This window comes from Argentina silus (assembly GCF_951799395.1).
Source record: "Argentina silus genome assembly, chromosome: X".
Taxonomy (NCBI): Eukaryota; Metazoa; Chordata; class Actinopteri; order Argentiniformes; family Argentinidae; genus Argentina; species Argentina silus.
In genome coordinates, this window is record NC_139653.1 from 3,189,094 (window position 1) to 3,209,645 (window position 20,552).

A 20,552-nucleotide genomic window follows, 5' to 3' on the forward strand; every position below is an offset into this window, starting at 1 on the left:
TAGAGGCCGTGGTTCTCTCATTTGGAGAGGTGAAGAGAGCTGTGGCCTGCAGATGAACGTTGCTTACCACATGTCACTGTCAGTGAAGGCCAAGCACTGAGGACCTAGTGTACCACAGCTATCAACTGATATCAGCTAAGTAGACAACACAGAGAAAGGCGTCTGCCTTCAATACATTCCCTGGATGAGATAAGTATTACAATGTTTCTTACATATAAAAAAATAACTATTCCAAGTACCATTTACATCCCATAAACAACTTATTAATCCTTTATAAAATGTAATGAGTACTTTAAAATTATACCAAAATATCAATTAAAAATAAATGCATTTCTAAAATGTAAATGTTGCATAACAAATTCTAACTACTTAGGTGACTTCATAACACTTTTTGTTCAATCTCTGAACTGGCGAGACCATTGTCTGTACAGGAACATAGATGGATAGACGGAAAACCAGCACATCCCTATTAACACATTGGGGTCTATTTTCAGCTGGCATAAAATGGACACAAGCCTGAGAGCAGGCGTATTGGCAATTTCTGTTGGCGGTAACTGTTGAAATTACCATAGCGCTGTCTCGTCTGCACACAGGTGGGTGGAGTAGTGGTCATAGTGGTGTGTTCATGGCAATGAGCAGGTCAACTGCCATTAGGTGCACTGACAAATTCTGGTCTTGAAAATAGCACTAATATTTCAGACACTCCCTAGTGCTGCCCCTTGCCAGCCCCTACATTTGTGCTAAGACTGAGACATGAACTCATTCATGACAATGTTTGTGCATCATGTACTTTTTTAGTGACCTTCCAGAAGAATTTAGCTTTGGCTAGGGCTCACACACTGATTTCTGTTAAAAATCATGTCTTTCTCTGGATTCCTTCGTGTCTTCCTACTGCCCTGTCCCTTACTCTACCACTCACCTAGTCAGAAAGATGTACGCACGCACGCATGCCCGCCCACCCGCCCGCCTGCCCAAAACCCACCCACCCCCCACCCACCCACCCACCCACACACACATACACACAGAGAGTTTAAAAGGACAATGACAGCAAACGCTCACAAAACCACTCATCTAAATCAGGGAAATTATGCTAATAGGGCATCTCATTATTCTCAAACTCACCCAGAATCAGTCATTGACATCACATCATTATAGATCTATTCATAAATACAGATTGGATGGCATTAAAGGGAAGCTGACTCCTTCGAAACTTTCTGATATGCTTTGTTTAATATTTCTTCATGTGTTCTCTTAGATAGGAAACATTGGTCGCTTGGGGTTAAGGAATGGGTTTCGTGGAGGCACGGTGGTCACCATTCTGGAGAGGGGTGCAGTGCGACCATGAGCAGGACTCTGGGGACCCTGTTTGGTCCTGTAAAAGACATCAACACTGAGGCAAGGAGGGGCATAAACATGCAACAAAAAGCACTGTGATGCATTTAGTAGTGAAATGTCAATACAAATTTGATGTGAAAAAAACCCCAATCACAATGGGAAAAGTTACCAGAAAGATTAATTGATACATCGTACTGTATCTTCATTTGTAAAACACAGCACTAAAAACGTCTCCTAAATATTGTAGTAATGACAGTAGTGTAATTGTAGTGATGACATTCCATATGTTTTTTTTGCCTGGATTCTATATTCAGAACAGGCCTTCCAAACTGCTAGCTGGACAGCTTTTTAACAACAACTTAAACTTAACTTAAAAGGCCAAATTGCAACATATTCATGATTAGATTAGATTACAACACATAACAAGTTAAGATTATGATATACCATCATACAGTAACAACAACAATAAGGTAAAAAGAGCAAACCATGGCTACAACAAGTCCAGAGGATTCTGAACGTTTACAATGAGTTTACAATGAATCAATCTGGGAGCTTGTCTTTTTTCGTTTTGAGGAAAAAATATGGGAGGCCAGCACAATCTGCATAGGAAACAGATCTCAGAGGATGTTGGGCACCAGGAAAATGGATCTAGGTTGTGAAAACCACGATTACCACGAGCTGCTCTGGATTCAACCATCTGGGGAGGGCTGCTGCAAAAGCCGGTAGAAATTCGCTCAACTGGGGCCCAACTAGGAAACAGGTTTTTACATCCTCTACAAAAGACACACAAAACTCCTGACTTTGGAGGACGGTTTTCCTGTGGTGTTTTGTTAAGGTCGCCTATAATATGCATGCTCCATTTGACTATTGTTACGGCCGAGGTTAAGCTTGGTTAGTCTACCAGGGTATCCTTTTTTTGTACAAAGATGTAGCAGTGCATACATATTTTTGGTCAGTTAGACATTTAACCATTTAAAAGTCTCCTTGCTTTATATAGGTATATCACCACTAGTGGACAGCCATAAAGCATTGGATCTCTTTAGAATCTTTAATTAACAATAATGTCACGGTTAAATCACCTAATATGATTCCTACAGTACACTACAATATATTTGTGTATTACGTTTCCTTGACATTTGTAATTTTGGGAACAATATTTCTCAGCGCAGGGCAGAAACCACCACAATCTATCACAAAATAAATACTTAAAGCATTATTTTCTTGTCACTATATTAAGATTTGCTGTGTAACCATTCTATAAAAGCAATAATGCCTTGGAGGCCGTGATTTATTGCCAATATTATCATTTGGTAGGGTTTTGCGGTTACTCCCCCTACCGGTGACAATAGCCTCTAGAGCATTATTGCTTAATTAGGCAATCTGATTCTAAAGTCAATACTATAGGCCATACAACATTTTTATCTATAGGTCTAGCAATGTTTCCAAATACATTGTCACAACTGGGCAAACAGGATGAAAGTTTACACTCTGATGTAGGCCTATTCTTAATAACATCCTGTAAGCATACATTACAATATTTTTCAGGACACGTATTGTTGATGTAGCCTAACAAACAGCCATAGATTATTGGATCTCATTAAAGAAATGTCATTTAGACTATATTTAGGCTATTCATAGGTAGCTGTTTACAGTACATTTCTAATGTGTACTAGTGATTACTAGATTAATAAAACTTGGGTGAATAATGCCATAGAGTTTCGAGGTGATTAAACACGTCATAATAGGGTGCAAAGTGGAGATCTAGGAGTGTAGCCTAATGCAGTAGGCATATAGCCGTACTAATTTAGGAATAATATTTTGAGAAATCAACACAAAGCTGTAAGAAGCAAGACTGATGGAAATATTGGCTGTGCAAATATTTTTTCTTAGCCTATTGGTGAAATGTATGTTTGAAGTAAAGGCGACTTATATCAATACAGAGTTAGTATGATAGTACCCTAATGCCCAAATTATTTTTCTCTTTGGTCAGAGAAGGGGATCGCATGAAGAGAAATGTCCTCCCTGTGTGCAAGGGGGACACAGCACTGTAAAACAGAGACAACCAGTGTCATAGTAAAACATTTAGGAATAAACGTCTTGCTTCATTCACATGTTTCTTCACCACTCTCCTTTCATAGAGGGGCGCTACATAATTTGTGGAAGACAACATGTTTACTGTACACTTGTTGATTCAGTAGCAACCTCGCTATATTTGACAGCATTGCTTGAAAGCAATATGATGGATAGGTTATAGGCCTAGTTGAGTTTGGATAGCCTAAATGGGACAGCTGAGAGTGGGCCAAAAACATGCCTTTTACAGCTGCATTGGTATGGAGAAGGACACCATAATACATAAACTCATTGGACCAGCTTCCCAAAAGACTAAGCATGAAAGTTGGTTGTTGTAACTCCAGCCAAACATACATTCAGGAGCCCACTCACCACCCACAGGGTATAATACTCAGAGGCACATGCTGTTTGAGTGCTTAGAATGCCCTCTAATGGATTATAGTGGTAATCCTTGTTCAACATGAATGAGAAAGTTTCACATTTACCGCACACAGCTGTCAAAGGTTGACATGCTGCCCCAGAGACTGCACACAGGGACACACCTGCCCCCTCGATCCTATCCCCTCCCCCTTTCTCCAATCCATTTCCAAAGACCTCCTCCCGTTCCTTACCACCATAATCATTTCCTCTCTATCCACAATATCTGTCCCAGCTGCCTTTAAGACAGCAAGAGTCAAGCCTCTTTTCAAGAAACCAACTCTTGACCTGTCTGCTGTCTATAAATACAGACCGATATCCCTTCTCTCCTTCTTATCTAAAACCCTTGGAAGTGCTGTCTCTAACCAACTGTCTCACTTTCTCTTTCAGAACAACCTCCTTGACCCTCACCAATCGGGCTTTAAGGCTGGGCACTCTACTGAGACTGCTCTCTTTGCTGTCACGGAGGCCCTCCACTCTGCTCGAGCTTCCTCCCTGTCCTCTATTCTCATTCTTCTGGATCTGTCTGCTGCATTTGACACAGTAAACCACCCGATCCTTCTCTCCATCCTCTCAGAACTGGGCATCTCTGGCTCTGCACTCTCCTGGTTTGCATCCTACCTGGCCGATCGCTCTTACCAGGTGACGTGGATCGCTGTCCTCTCCACAAGCCCTCACCAATGGGGTCCCCCAGGGCTCCATCCTAGGGCCCTTACTGTTATCCCTCTTTCCTAAATCTCTTGGCTAGGTTATTTCCTCACATGGTTTCTCCTACCACTGTTACGCAGATGACACTCAACTCTTTCTCTCTTTCCCCCCCTCTGACTCACAGGTGGCAACACGTATCCCTGCGTGTCTTGCAGACATTTCTGCTTGGATGTCAGCCCACCACCTCAAGCTCAAACTTAACAAGACTGAGCTGGTCTTCCTCCCTGGGAAAACCTGCCCTCTCCAAGACTTCTCCATCACAGTAGAGAACTCCTCTCTGACCGCCTCCTAGACAGCCAAGAATCTTGGGGTGATCCTTGACAACTACTTATCCTGTGCAGTGAACATCACAGCGACAGCACGCTCCTGTAGATTCTTCCTCTACAACATCAGAAGGCACAACTCTTGGTCCAGACACTTGTGATCTCCCGCCTTGACTACTGCAACGCACTCTTGGCCGGGCTCCCTGCCTCCGCCATCAGACCGCTGCAGCTCATCCAGAATGCTACCGCCCGTCTGTTGTTCAATCTCCCCAAGTTCTCCCATGTCACCCCCCTCCTTCACACCCTTCACTGGCTCCCGGTTGCAGCTCGCATCAGATTCAAGACCCTGGTGCAAAGGGAACAGCCCTACTTGCAAGCAATGGTCAGCCCCCAAACCCCTGCCCGATCACTCCGTTCTTCCACCTCGGCTGGCCGTCTGGCACTGCTGCCTTTACGTGGATGCAGCAGTCGCGCTACTGTCCTGGCGCCCCACTGGTGGAACGAGCTTCCCACTGCTGTCAGGACTGCAGAGTCACTACCTATCTTCTGCCGTAGATTGAAGACCCTTCTCTTCAGGCTACGTCTTAACTGTCCCTCCTAAAGACCTCTTAATCCCCACTACCCCCCTGTACAGTTTCTCTACTGTAAATAAATGAATAATAATAAAACAAAAAAAAGTAATTCTTCCTTCTTCTTCTTCTATAGATAGATTATTCACTTACTTAGACAAATGTATTTGTTGTAGCTTTGGATAAAGGCGTCTGCTAAATGCCAAAAATGTTAATGCAAAAATGGAAGTAGAGACTCACCCCAAGGTGTGGGCAGAACTGGTTATAGCAGGCAGACTGAACACAGAGGGACAGGCACCATCATAGCAGGCTTTGCCTGTATAACCAGGGATGGTGAGACGGCTGGAACAGAAAATTTAATGAATGAATCAAGCTTATACATTTACAGTTGGATTCGCAGTTACAACAAACAAAGCAGGTGTATATCATGTGCTATCGTCTTCAATGAATCAATACATGTGGAGATACATTTGAATCATTGACTGAGAGGGATATTAAATGGCAAGTGGTGGACAGTCTTCAATGTCACTATGAAGGTTTTGTGTATGATTCATTAGTGAAGGTCCAATCACTAATCTAATATTAGTGAATGTGTACACTTTGCTATACATCACAGTGATCAGTACAGGTGCGTCTGAAGGTACATACTGTGCTGTGGGAGTGTACGGGGGCAAGGTTGTCCGCTGCTTGGTCAGGGGGTAGAAGTCTTGCCCTGTGTTATCTATGCTGTCCATGTTCTCAGAACCTACCACACCACTGCAGAGGACACAGGCAAGCAAGTCCAGTTCACACTGATACACACATTTTCGCCACTCATCCATGCATAATACAGTAATAGGCACTGCTTACCCATACAAAGGTATTTGCCCTGATTTTGGACATGGACTGGTACTGCGAAATAAAATGAAACCATCTTAGAATGCATTGAGAGATACCATTGATTCAACATAGTGACAATTTTGCCTGAAAAGAAGCTATTATGGGACTATGTGCTTAATAAACAAGGAAAGGAAACACAGGCAGTGGAAAGCACTCACAAGGTTATGGGTTTCCTCACGTCATTCTCAGCACGAAGCTGGTGTCTGTTCCAGTGAGCTCCAATCGCCTTCGATAGGATTACAGGAATAGTGAACCATACCATGCTCATCATTCACCTCAACAACCATATATGTTTGTCCTTATCATAGATTTGAAATGATTTGTTTTAACGTCTTTGTACACAGCAGCACAGCAATCAATAAAATCATATTATGAAACCCATTTAAATTGACTTTATGTTTACTTGATGTAACTTTAAAGCACATTTGAAATACCCTTTTATTTCAACCAAGGATGGACAGAGGCCTAGTCTTTATTATATAATGTCACTGTTTTTTACAGACTTGGACTCACCTGCCAAAGCTCAGGTTTGCTGTGGTAACGCTTCTTAGTGAAATGCTGATTCACAGGGTCAGCCATTTTCTCAAGCGTGGTGGCTGGGGGCTTCAGGCGCCATGGTAACTTAGAATCCCAACCTATGTCCTCATAACCTCTGTAAGTCAATGTACCGTATTACAAACGTGTGACACTGTCATTCAGCACTCTCTGAATCTATACTCTCTCTACCCTTCAACTGTTACTCAGTAATTATTATTTATATACTTTAAAAAAAAAATGTACTGTACAGCACATTGAACTAATCCTCTGTACAAAATGTGTTATAGCCTATAAATAAAGTTTGATTGTCTGTATGATTCATGACAAACTAAAAGGTCTTCATCGTGTAGGCATACAAGTCAAAGATCGCACCAACTATGCAACATAACTGGATCTTGCACACAGTGACCTATACTGCATACAGTGACCTATGCTGCTGTCTTTGATACGACAGCTGGGGACATAGATGACCTCTGACCTCTGAGCCACAGAGGTGTAGACATAACGCCGCGCTGCCTTCTCTATCCACTGAGTTTGACCAGAGGAGCTGACATCCTTCAAAATCAAACAGACATAAACAGTCAATATTTCATTTCACTGCCTTAATAGGCCTATTGTGCAAACACAATCTTACATGAACTGTACAATGATATTATCATGACAGCATGGACACTAAACAGCGACACTATGAGTTTAATTTGATTATATTTATCTTTCACCAAGTAATATAATAATTATAGAATGACCTGGCTGACAAGTATCTATTATTATGTTGGCTCATACATTATTGTGTAAGAACCTTAGTGTCAAATTATCCTCATCACTGGGATAAAAACAACTTTTGTAAACATAGTTCTGTAATCATAGATGGGAAACAATAAACCTACTGATGTTGGTGCTTCTCTTTCAGGGAAGAAGCTGTAGAACTTCGCTGAACATGGGATTTTGTGTGGTGCAGGTTTCACTTTAGTGACACTAGTCCAACCTTATGACAACATAATGGGAAAAATGTTCCTCTTTGATAACATGCAGAGGCCTATTACAGACCAACACATTGGTAAGAGAGATTGTCAAGTCCTCTCAATGCATCAATGCAAAGCCTACTGTATAGACATTTCATTGTTACAAAAACACAATTTTCTTTTTACCTCCAAGGCTGGCTCTCAGGGCTGCATCAGGCATTCTCCTCGAGTTCCAAGCCTTATTTTCTGATAGGTCGCATGTCACGGCTGATGGCCTGATTGGGGGTGTCTGAGGCCTTTTTCTGAAATCTGGGGCTGTCCATAACCCAGAGGGCACATGGTATAAATCGATGAATTTCTGTCTACTTCTAGTTGCCAAATCCACTTCAGCACCAGCACTTAGATGTCCAGAACACGGATCTATTAGCAAGACCTCATCTCGTATGGGTGCCAGTGGAGCATTGTCGGCTGGTGGATGGGCCAATGGATGGAATCTCGTGAAGGCAGTCCTCTCTTTTTCTAGCAAGCTAACAAAGTCATATCTTCCCTCGGGACCTCGCTCGCAGGGCAAGTTCATTTGCTTATGCGCCCATTCGTTCGCGCCAGCTCGGTTTGATCGCAGAAGTCTGACTCGGTGCGAGTCCGCAGAGGACGACGCTGACGGAGCGTACATTTCTGTCATTATCACCATACATATGGTGATAGCCTACTGTCTGTGACACTGGGCTAAGCATACGTTCTGAATCAAATATCCAATGTTAGAAACTATGACGACGATGAAGCAGTGACTATTTTATGCGTCTATTGTTGCCTGGAAACTGCCATTGTTGGCAGTTGGGGTCAGATTACTGAAAGAGAAGTCACTTCACACACAATCAGTCGGAAGGCAACCAGCTCGGAGCCATATCCTATAGAAAGAGTTAGGAAAATGAACAGCGATAACAGCAATGAAGGATCCCAATTGGTTTTATAAAGCACATTCTACACTTTTCAACATGTTGTGTAAATAACAATAATACAAATGCAGCTGGTGTTATATAGCTTACAACATAGGAACGACAACATATTCGTACGCTCAACGGCGCACAAAAGTTCTAATGGATGAAAATTCCCCCCTAGCCTCCCACTTTACGTAGAATTAACACTCAATGAATTAATTTATGTTCTGGGCGATAGAGAAAGTGCGATAGAATACAAGAGGAGGTGACACAGATCGACAGTCTCTCCCAACGACCTAAAGTAAGAACTCGAGCTTATAACTGCTTTACTATTATGTTATGGACACACCATTACATGTTTATTCCCTGGTTATGTTTGTTTCCTGGCTCTAGTTACTACTTTTGCGCACTGATAACTTTACGCACAGACGTTCCCCATGTACTTATTGTAGATTTTTGTATAGCCTATAGTTTAGCCTATATCGTTTTTTGACACACTTATATCATGTTACTGTGACGTTTGTTCTTCTATATTAGCTCAACGTCTACCTCCACATCCAACGCTGCCTGGGGGAGACCAAGTGTGGTCGGAACGCGTTGGGCCATGTGTTATATGAGCCATAATAAGTACTGCTGCTGTACATTTTTGGACTATGAAGGGCCCATTTAGACAAAAAAAAAAAGACGAGATATCAGACTTGTTCGTTTGATACGACATGTTCTACGGATTAAATACTGTATTAATTACTGTTTACCTACATCATCATATGCAACATTTATAGTGGGTGATTTGAGTTGTGCGGAATGCAACGAAAATGAAGCTATTGTATGTCATAGCCAGGCTATCTGTCAAAGTCAATACGGCTTTCCATAGATTTACTCCCTGCACTGGCCCTGTCCCCGCATTGTCCCTGCACTGTCCCAAAATTGGTGATTTACCTTCCGCAATACCAACAAATGATCGCTAGATGGAGTTATAGATCCACTATTTATTTCCATTCAGAAGGCATAACACAAGGTACATATGCCATTAGAATAAGGCATACATCAGATATGATAAAACTGCCGAATTCTCAAGGTTCTCACAAAACAAGTTGTTGGGCAGTATTAGGGAAGTACTATGACATATTTGAAGTTGTATCATGTGAAATATAAATATATAAATATCTATCTATCTATCTATCTATCTATCTATCTATCTATCTATCTATATGTTTATTGAAGCAACACACTCAGTAGCCATGGACTGGTGATGCTTGAGTTGTTAAAATTGTGCTTGTAAATATAAATGGTTGTCTAAATAAATTAAAATTGATCGACATTCAATGTTATGTTACAACTATGATGCATGGGATTCTTAATAGCTATTTATCATTGTGGTTAAATGTAGGCCTATCCATGCATTATTTACCTTAAGAGATAATTGATGTAAAGATGTCACAGTAATGATGTGATGTCTGTTGATGGATGATTCTTACTGTGTTTAGCTAATGTAATCATCTCAAGAGCTGTACTGAACAAACATGTTGCATTAAAAACAGCCCAATTAAATGTTTTGTAACTAAGTGCTGTGAATGTCACTGACTCCCACATAGTGTACCTTCACTAAAGTATGTTTTAAGTGACACTTTTGGATCTAAAAGATGTTTGTCTCGATTGGCTCATAAACTCAGGACATAAAAAGACATTCAGTAAATCAATATACTTTGTACGTGTCTTTTTATGATCTTCTTTATTGCCTAGTAATAGAATGAATACAGTCTGGAATACAGTCTCCCTTTTATCCTCTCTTATTCCAACTGACTGGCATCATTTCCAAACCTAAACCAGCAGGTGCTGGACATGGACAATTGAAATCCTCACTGCTCAAAAGGTCATCTATCTTAAAACCATTGCATATATATTGAATCATTCTCTTCAGACTGACACATTTCCTTATAAATGGGCTAAGCCATTCCTCTATTCAAATCAGAGGACCCATTCATATTTACAATTACTGATTTTACTTCCAGGTTGACACTCTGCTCAGGTACTCTCTGTGCAGGTAAAGACTTGGTAAAAACTTGCTTGTTTTCAGCAAGTGTCAGAATATTTTCTCTTTTTCCCTTTGCCATTTGTTATTCTGTCTGATTCTGACTCCTTCTTTCATGACAGATAGTTTTTGGTTACCTTGGTCAAAGTAGTACTTCTGCTTTTTCTGTTTTCTCACAAGACAACTCCTGACATACTGGTAGGTAATGTCCTGGCTTTAACAGTCTCTTTGAGGTTGGTATTTTTGTCTTGAGCCTCCTTAAGTAGCTGTGCAGGTGATAGACTCCATCCAGTGGTATGTTTCTGTACTCAAGGAGTGCGATGTATGTGTTAGTGTACCTACTGTTCATTGGTTATTGGATCCAAATCAGAAAGTGGAACAATTGGGAAATGGCTCATTTTTGTGTTTGGTTTCTGAATGATATCAATGAAAATAGGATATCAACTAATTTTCTCGTTTATGATGTCAACATTGGGAATCGAATAACAGAAAACAAATAACGACATTTGATTAAGTGTAACAGGAACATAAAAATACTAATGTTAGCTAAGATGCTGAACTTATCATGAAGTTAGCATGCCAATACAACAAACTCAACAACTACCAAGCTAGCTACTGTGTGTGTGTGTGTATGTGTGTGTGTGTGTGTGTGTGTGTGTGTGTGTGTGTGCGTGCGTGCGTGCGTGTGTGTGTGTGCGCGTGTGTGTGCACATGTGTGTGCGTGTGTGTGTGTGTTTGGGCCCACTCTTCGACACAGGCCTGGCACCCCCAGAAGGTTCCTGCAGCACACCGACAATGTGGGCTCCTTCATTATCTCTGAAAACACAATCACAATTGTTGATCAGCACAATGCCCTCCATAACTATTTGAAAAGTTGTATTAACATCTGTTAACTACATTGGTTGTAATACTTAATGCAACCAATAAAGATGCATTAATTATTGTTCTCCCACCTATTTAACTGCCACTCCCTACTCAGTGGTCTCCCTTCACAGAATCAACTGACTCCAACATGTACAAATAGCTGTTTATCATCAACACCCACCTGTTCCCACATCACTCCTGTACTCAGGACATTGACTTACCATGAAAGTTTCGGTATAAACCTCAGCCCCTGCCCACCTGTCAGAGCTCATGGTATTTCTTAAATATTCAAGACCTCCCATTCTTAGATCAACATGACCTCACACATTCTACCCACTAACAGCCTTTCAAACATATCAACCATACTGTAGCAATGTCCGTTCTTACACAGAGGCAGACGCAGTATATCGGTAAGGGATGGTTCCCGTTTATTCATACAGTTCAGGGTAATTGTTCGTTTGGCTTTCCAGCCTCCTCCCAATGTCACTCTCCACGCTCTCTCGTGTCGCCGTTCCCAGCTCCCCTCTGCTCTCGCCGCCTGCTTCTCCAGCTTAGCTCCCTTACTGAAATGGCAGAAGCACACCCATCTTAAACATTCGCCGGCGAGACTTAATTCGCAGCAGGTGTGCAACAAAAGTCTCGCCGACACAACCCCGGCCACGGTCCTGTAGCTCCCTCTACAGGCCGAACGCTGCATGTCCCCCCACACATACGTCTGCAGATCTCTTACTATTCCTACTTCCACCCTCCAACCTCTCTAGACCTCTAGTCACTTAAACAATCATCAGGGATGCAAACCAGAGTCAGTATTGGTCTAAAAATACTATTTTAATTGTTTCTCACACATCCTGAGCACCAGAGAGTCAGGCTCCATGTCTGCATTGAACTACTATGTATTTTGAGAGTGAAGCTACATTTTAACACAAAGACGTTCAACACCCCCCTAAAAACGAATATACAATATTATTGATCATTTATTCAGTGTTGTTGAATAAAAAGTCTATTTCAATTCTATATCATCAATCATGTTGTATACCTCGGCCTGCTGTCGTGACAATGAAGGCATCCTGGCCAGCTCAATCAAATCAAATAAATAAAATCAAAGTTTATTTGTCATGTACACAGAATACAGCCGTAGACAACGCAATGAAATCCTTAGGGTAAGCTAGCTCCTCAACAATGCAACAAACAACAATCAAACAATCAATAATGCAATGGCCTGTGGGTAGAGGCTGTTCCGGAACCAGTTGGTACCGTTTGCCAGAAGGTAACAGAGGGAGACAGTCAGCGCCCAGATGGATCCAGCGGATTCGCTGGATCCAGACCCTGAGCCGCCAGGATTACCTCCTCAATCCTTTTGTGGACCTGATCAAGAGCTGCCTCTTACTCTCTGTGGCAAATGTAACATGAAAATATAAGTCATGGTGATTCTTGGTGACATTATTGGTCTTATGCCTAATGATAGTTGTTCACATTTGTGAACTGTGAATTGTTTGTTTGGAAATACTGTAATTACAACTCCAACATAAACAATTGACTAAAACATTTGAATATTTTTCTTGTGGTAGTGGCATATAGTAATAACATAGTTGCACTTTCCTAATGCGTTAGTGTTTTGCAATCAACGTTTAGCCTACAAATGAACTTTGATTGTCTTCGAACATAGCATGACAGTCAAATGAACTGGAGATCAAAGTTGCAAGTTATGAACAAATTAAAATAGCAGGCATTTATTCAATTAGCAGTGGGGACAATGAAACCCAAAAATTTGACGCTTGATTATAGATAAGACTGATGGTGCTGTGAACACACATTGTGAAGATTGCTCTCCTGATGTCACACTTTGTGGTAAGTTTTGAAGAAGCGTATCTGTATTGTTTAAAAGTAGCATAGAACAGCAGGAAATGTCCCTGATTGTGCATTTAAAGCCATTGTATGTGGGCCGCTTTCTTCTGGTCTGCTTAACCAACTGGTCTGCAAGTTTTAACACCAGGACCTTCCTAGTGTTCTGCTTCCAGAAGTTGAAACCTTCACAAACACATACAAAAACAAAACACTTTTTGAGATTTTGTTGCTCACTGAATACTTGAAGACCTGTGCCAGCAACATACATTTTTCATGTGTAAATGATAACGAAGAGACTGACAGGACTATGATAAGATCAATGTTTCCTCCACCATTATATATCATCAGGCCAGTGGCCCCAACTAGATACTGTACGGCATCCCAACATTTTGGCCTCAGTGGGTCTATGTAATGGCAACCCTGGATGCTGATCTGTGGAAATATGCAACCTGGCTATGTAAAAATCTAGGGGAAAGTCTTGATCAGATCCACCTAGACATAGTCATAGAGCTGGGCCTGTATTCAGAAAGCATATTTTTGGCCTAGTAGAATGTTAAGATAATATCTACAGTGGACACAGGCCTGAATCACAAGTAGACATGTGTTGTGAGGAATTTTAGCTGGGGGCAAACTATTTACGACTCTATTGTAATACTAACCAGATGTGGAACATAGCCTAGGGCTACCCCAACCTCCAGATTTACTGGCACCATGCCACATAAGGTATGGGGGGAGGCTTACAAAGAGTTGTTCTCTTTCTGTATAAATAGGAGCCCCAACTTCGTTGCTCTCTTATGGGAAATATACATTGACCATGTATCGTCCATTGTGAGCCCAGATAGATCTGAATTAAACCATCCTGATTCAACTTCGTTGCTCTCATGTGGAAATATGCACTGACCATGTATCTTCCATTGTGAGCCCAGATCGATCTGAATTAAACTATCCTGATCCAACTTTTATTTGGCGTATCTACTTTATTTACATCACCGGTGACTGCATTCTTTAACATCCGAAAATCATCATTACAACATGTTAAGACCAACATCAAAGGTAAGTTAACGGAACAACAATACATTTCCTTGAACAAACCTTGAACAAAAGATGAATTTTCTAGACTGACATGTCCTTTTCTTTAACAACTCACCTGGTGTCCTGCATGTATAAGGTGTAGTTGTCCATCTTGTATCTGCTAGCTAATTTAGGTGAGCAAGTGTGTGTGAGTGAGTAGTGCGTGAGTGCCTATGATTTCACAGTTTCAAGAGTAGACTAAGGAAACACATTTGGTTGCGGTAATCTTAACATTCTAAATCACACTAATTAGTCTAAACTAATTAGTTTGTAATCTTTATTAGTGACAGGACACGTTTAACATCATGTGGAAACTCTCTTGGTGTTTCAGCATTGGACTCTGGAATGAAACATTCGATACGTTTAAGCACTATGTGTCTACACTTTGCTACCAGATAGGATAGAATTAAATCTTTCATTCACGTAATTTATGTATCACGCCCTCCACTTCCACCTAGCCTGTGTCAGTCCCTCTCCCTCTTCCCAGTCTGGGTGTTAGTGTGTGGCCGTGGCTCCAGGCTCCTGCCGATCATATACGTCACCATCTCCACCTACCATCTACAGGAATACTCCCTGCCGGATTATCTGCCTTTCCTTGGACTGCCCTCTCGTGTATCGACCCCTACCTGTACTACCCGCCTGCCTGCCTTGCCTACCTGCCCTGTCTGCCCTGCCCACCTGCGTTCCCAATCTAACCTGCCTTCCTGTTTCCCCCTGTTCCTTATTAAATACTCTATTATTTTATGTGTCTATTATACCTGTGTCCTGACTCTGTGTCCTGACTCTGTGTGCTGCACTTGGGTTCACTAGTTCTGATACGTTACAGTATGGGGTGTGGACCATCCATTGACAATAACCATCCATTGTGGACCAGCCATTAATTATGGGTTGTAGTATATATAACTTTCAGAATCATTTGGGCTTAGAGATGTGAGATGCTTAAATTATTGTGAAGTGGAATATGTGCTCACACTTTATTGACATTTTTTAAAAACGTTTTTTTTTTTTTTTTTTAACTAATTAAACCAAGCTCAACAATTCGGAAATGCATAAGATAAGCAACTTTCCAGAGTCCAATACCGAAACACCTAAACGAGAGAGTATCACTATAGCTCCGTTAACAGTTTTCAGGGTGCCGCAGTAAGAGCATGATGAGATGCGCTGCCACAAACGTTGATCTGATGACAAAATAGGCTATATTTTATAAAGGAAATCTGTCTGAAAATAAATTGCAGTGAATAAATTAAGCCTAGGGACTTGACATTTAGGCAATAACTTTATTTCATGATTTTCACATGCTTTTCACATGCTTTTCACTCACACTAACCACTACGTTATTCTCACAGAATTGCTTGTTTATCTGGTGGTATGCAACATTTTCTCGGGGTAGAAAAGGGGGGCCTTCACCCCCCTTGCAACATTTTTAACAGCACCCTCTTGCGAATTATATTTCCTACGTCCATGACTGCAATTCCATTAATTAAATCACTGCACATCACTGGGATGGGGGTCATCATGGGTGCAGAAGTGAGCAGCAGGATGAGCAGATGACAGCAAAGGTTGCTGGGGTGGCTAACACCGCATCCTAATTGCCCGCGGCGTTGCTGTCTATCTGTCGCCAAGTTGATTGGTAAAGCAAGTTAGCTGCAATAAATCAAAAAACATATACAGGGTTTTTTGGATAGGTACATAAAATGTGTGTTGTTTGCAAGTGCCACATAACTGACAAAACTTTGTACGTAGAAAAATGTGGCACAAAAATGTGAAGGGTGAAGTAGTTGAAGGCGTAAAGGTAAATCAGCACTATGGTTGGGACGACGGAGATGCATTATTAATTGTATCTGTCATTTAAAAAAACATTAATGGGAACTGTACATAGAAATATTTATACAAGCTCCGTTTATCACACCGGCTCCCACTACACGTCTCAATGTTATAGGGGTATGCCCGCCTTGGACTCACAGGCAAGCAATGATATAATCTTGAATCTGGTTGACTACGAGACTTCATACTTTCGTAACAGTACGCTACGTGACAGCATGGCTTGCCCATGAGTGAAGCTTGTGGAAAACCTAGCTTTGCATTTGGCTAATGAAAGTGTTGTGGGCAGGTCCACATTGGAAACGAAAACAGAATAAAGTATACTTTCTTGTCTTTCTATGACTGTTATTTGATCCTGCAAAACTGAACAAAACAAAATCAAGCCATTCTTTGTTTTTGGGAGATTGAAAACATGAAAGGTACTGATGAATTAATGTTTCTCTTTTTCCCCGCCAACTGTTATTTGTTTCCCCAATATAGGCTGAAATTGGAAAATGAGCCAATTCTCGTTTTCTGTTCTGTAACTCCAAACTCCAAACGAGATATGAGTGGATTTCCTATTTCTGTTTAGAACACGCAAATCGGATGGCAGCGATGTACACAAGGTCTTTTCACTGTCTGAATTGTTCTCTGGGATTGGCCATTGGACTGTGGAAACCCAGGGCTTGATGTGGTTTGTTTGAAGTCCCAGCTGCTTGTGAAATCCTTAAGTTCTTTACTGACTAGTTGCCTTCCATTATCAGAAAACATTTACTCGGAAACGCTGTGTCTGGCGAAGATTGACTTCAGTGCTGTTATGACATGCTGTTCCTTTAAGAATGCTCTGCTCAGTGCATCCGCAATATGCATTTCCTTTCCTGGTTTGTAGTTCACTTGTAGACTGTATCTCTCATTAGTATTCTCTGTAGTTAGGCTGAAGCTTTCTGTAGACTTGTCCTGAAGATAGTTTCCCAGGGTTTGTGGTCAGACTCCACCTGTACTGTATGTGTCCCCATATAGACACTGATGACATTTTTTGCAGCCTTATACTATTGCTTGTACCTCCTTTTCTATTTGAGCATATTGTTCTGTGAGGGACTTTGAGCCGAGCAATACTAAAAAGAGCTCTAACATGATTTTTGGTGACACAGTGTACATTTTGGACATTTGTATGTCACATAATATTCTAACCTGTTTACCGTTCACCACATTTTTAGGCCTGAAAAAATCAACTGGAAAAAGCACACATCTCTCCAACTAAATTGCCTAGAATATTGGTGTAATCAGTAGAATACGTCAGCTTCCACCTCGGAAAATTATTGTAAATGTGTACCATACTATGATATGTCAGGGTTTTTTACAGTCATACTGTAACATTGCTTGGCGCAGCACTCACAATTGTATTTTTATTCCTTTACAATTTTTCATTTAATCACAATGTATTATTTTCATTCACATTTTTCTTTTCTTTTTTTTTACTTCTGTTTCACAATTCACATTTTATAACCAGTATTTTAGACTAGCCAAAAATAATGTTTTGTTTAATTTTATTATTAATATTATATACATTTTCTCTTTTATTTTTTCTTATTATTCTATTACTTTTTAGGGGAGGCTCCTCGACAAGTCCTACCAGGTTTCTTAACCTCCCTTGCAAACTGTGAACCTCCCCTTTGTTATTGTGTGTGTGCAAATTCTAAATGAAAGAAATAAAAGCCATGGCTCTATCACACTGATCTATTGCTGGTCTATTTAGCAGTACACCATGTGTCTTAATTTGCAATAAATATATGTTCTAAAATGAGTGAAATTCGAAGCCTGTAAAAAAACACTGACATCAAAAGAAACATACTAGCTGGCCAAGTGGTTTGATATATCTCATCTATCGAGATTTGGCTAAAATTGTTGCAAATGTGTGGTGACTGTATCCCAACAGATCCACTGCATATAAATGTAGCCCTATGGAAAATTAGGCCTAACTATTAAAAGTTCATTGATTAATAAATAGGAATTAATAAATAGTATAAATAGAATAAGTTCATTAACAGAATACATAGGAATTAAAAGGGTAAAACTATTACTATGTTTGATATTGAATAGAGTTTCATGAGTTAAGTTCGTGTGTTGAATTATTTACATAATGTAAAATGTATTTTGTTTTCTTCTATACTATACTAGTTGTGCATTTTGTTTATTTTCATGAGCCAATGAAAAAGTGAGTTGGAGGTCAGGTGTGAGGTGGAGGAGAAGGAGACGTTAGTTGGGAGAAGGCGAAGAAAGAGAACGGATGGAATGTACTGCTGGCTGTGAAATTTAATAGTGTGGAAATAGGTAGCCCACTTATTTCTGTGTTTAGAACAAGGTAATGCGAGTACACAACCTGTGAACTCTACAAGTTACTACGTTCGGTGTATGTCCTGTTTATGAACACTTTCTCTGCAGAGGAGTAACCGTTCCGACGGTCAACCACCTGGATTAGCCTAGCCTAGCTCTACAGTGAGAGAGCTAGTTTTTCTTCGGAGGCTTATGGGCTGTGTGTTCGACCAACAAGGTAGTTCAAAACGTCGATAGCAACCGGGAGAGACAGTAGCACAAAAGATTCCTGCCGTTTGAGAAAACTGCACCGGTTGCCGAGAGAGGAGCTTCGCGAGGCTGCCGGCTTAAGGAACTGGGAGTTTGGTTTTTGTCGTCTAGCTCGTGAGAGTGAAGGAGCCGCCATTTTAGGTGAGCTACAACGCACGCAAGCTACACGCGCCAGGCCTGCAACGCACTGGACTTTGGTATTGTTGTCGTAGTTATCATTGCCGGCTTTAGTATAGTTTAGCTTTATTTCATTTCATTGAGGTTTACAGTCTTTACCATTTACATTTTGATATTTGTATGTGCATGTTAAGTGTTGTATTTCATTTCATGTAATCTATTTTGGGGATTTAATATCAATGAAAGAGGACGGATTTGAATAAAATAACAAAAGACATATAATTGGTGGGACTGTGTTAATATATAATAGACAAAGTAAACATACAATAATAGGTAGAGATACCATTTTATTTAAAGAATTCAGGTTAGCCACCCCTATTAATTGCTCAGACCAGCAAAGGGGCGCTACATAAACTTCCAGCTGATTTAGTGTCATGTGTCATTGATTAAATATGGTTGAATTTATGTGTAGAAAGGCCAGTGTATTATCAACCAATGGCCAATAATGGATCTAGGAAATCTGTTCTTACTGCCCTTACTCCCCAAAGAAAAAATAGCACTGGTGAGCTCAGCAGTCGCAAACGGGCTGGTAGGCCAAGGAAGACTTCTACAGTGGATGACCGAAGTGAATGCTCCCTATAATTAAGAAAACCCCCAAAATAACTGTCCCGCAGATCAGGAACACTCTCCAGGATATACGCGTGAATGTGTCCAAATTAAGCACTCATGTTTAGTACTTGGTCGACAATCCTTTGCATGTCATACTATAACTACCTAAAGTCTGTGACCCATTGACCCCACCAGATGCTGGGTATCCTCTCTGGTGGTGCTCTGCCAAGCCTGTACTGCAGCCATCTTCAGTTGTTTGTTTTGAGGTCTTTTTGCCTAAAATCTTATTATCAAGAAATGAAATGCATGTTCAATTGGATTTAAATCTTATATCTAAAACTTTCCACTTTTTGGCCATGAAAAACTCCCTAGTTACTATGGTAATATGTTTTGGTTCATTGTCTTACTCTATGATGAAGTGCCATCCAATGAATTTTGAGGCATTTGCTTGCACTCGAGCAGACAAGATGTTTCTGTACACAGAATACATTCTGCTGCTGCCGGCCAGCAGTTACACCTTCAATTAAGACAAGTTCGGAGTTCTAGTGGCAGCTATACAGTACTTGCCCAAACCATAACAGCACAATTTCTTCAAATCCAGGAGTATAGAGCCTAAAGAAGAAATCTACTTCACTGTCCCATTACTTATGCAGGGCACTGTATGTGTGATATAAGTGTATAACAAAAAAAGTGCTCCGATGCTTAAGTCTCCGCACTCTCTTTCTACACACTTGTTCATCAAATGAAGTTGTGATCAGCTGCATAGATCTACCCATACAGGAGTGAAGGCACAGGACACAGACTTCTCTCATTAGACTGATAACTGTGGATACTGGTGTGAAACAAAGTCAACTAGTGGCTGAAACTGAGGTGACATGTTCAACATGCTTACAAATATAACTCAACATTTGCCAGTTTTGATCACAAAATGAATTTGTAATATTTATAATAAT

General features: G+C 40.8%; 1 protein-coding gene across 1 annotated transcript; it reads right to left on the minus strand.

Moving 5' to 3' along the window:
- Positions 1-1,251: 1,251 nt before the first annotated feature.
- On the minus strand, positions 1,252-9,284 carry spmip7 (sperm microtubule inner protein 7; the record flags this gene model as incomplete). Its single annotated transcript, XM_083696195.1, has 8 exons — positions 1,252-1,372; positions 5,603-5,704; positions 6,011-6,118; positions 6,212-6,253; positions 6,400-6,467; positions 6,755-6,893; positions 7,257-7,333; positions 9,228-9,284. 8 exons carry the CDS (start codon positions 9,282-9,284, stop codon positions 1,252-1,254), a joined length of 714 nt encoding a protein of 237 aa, XP_083552321.1.
- Between the last annotated feature and the right edge of the window lie 11,268 nt (positions 9,285-20,552).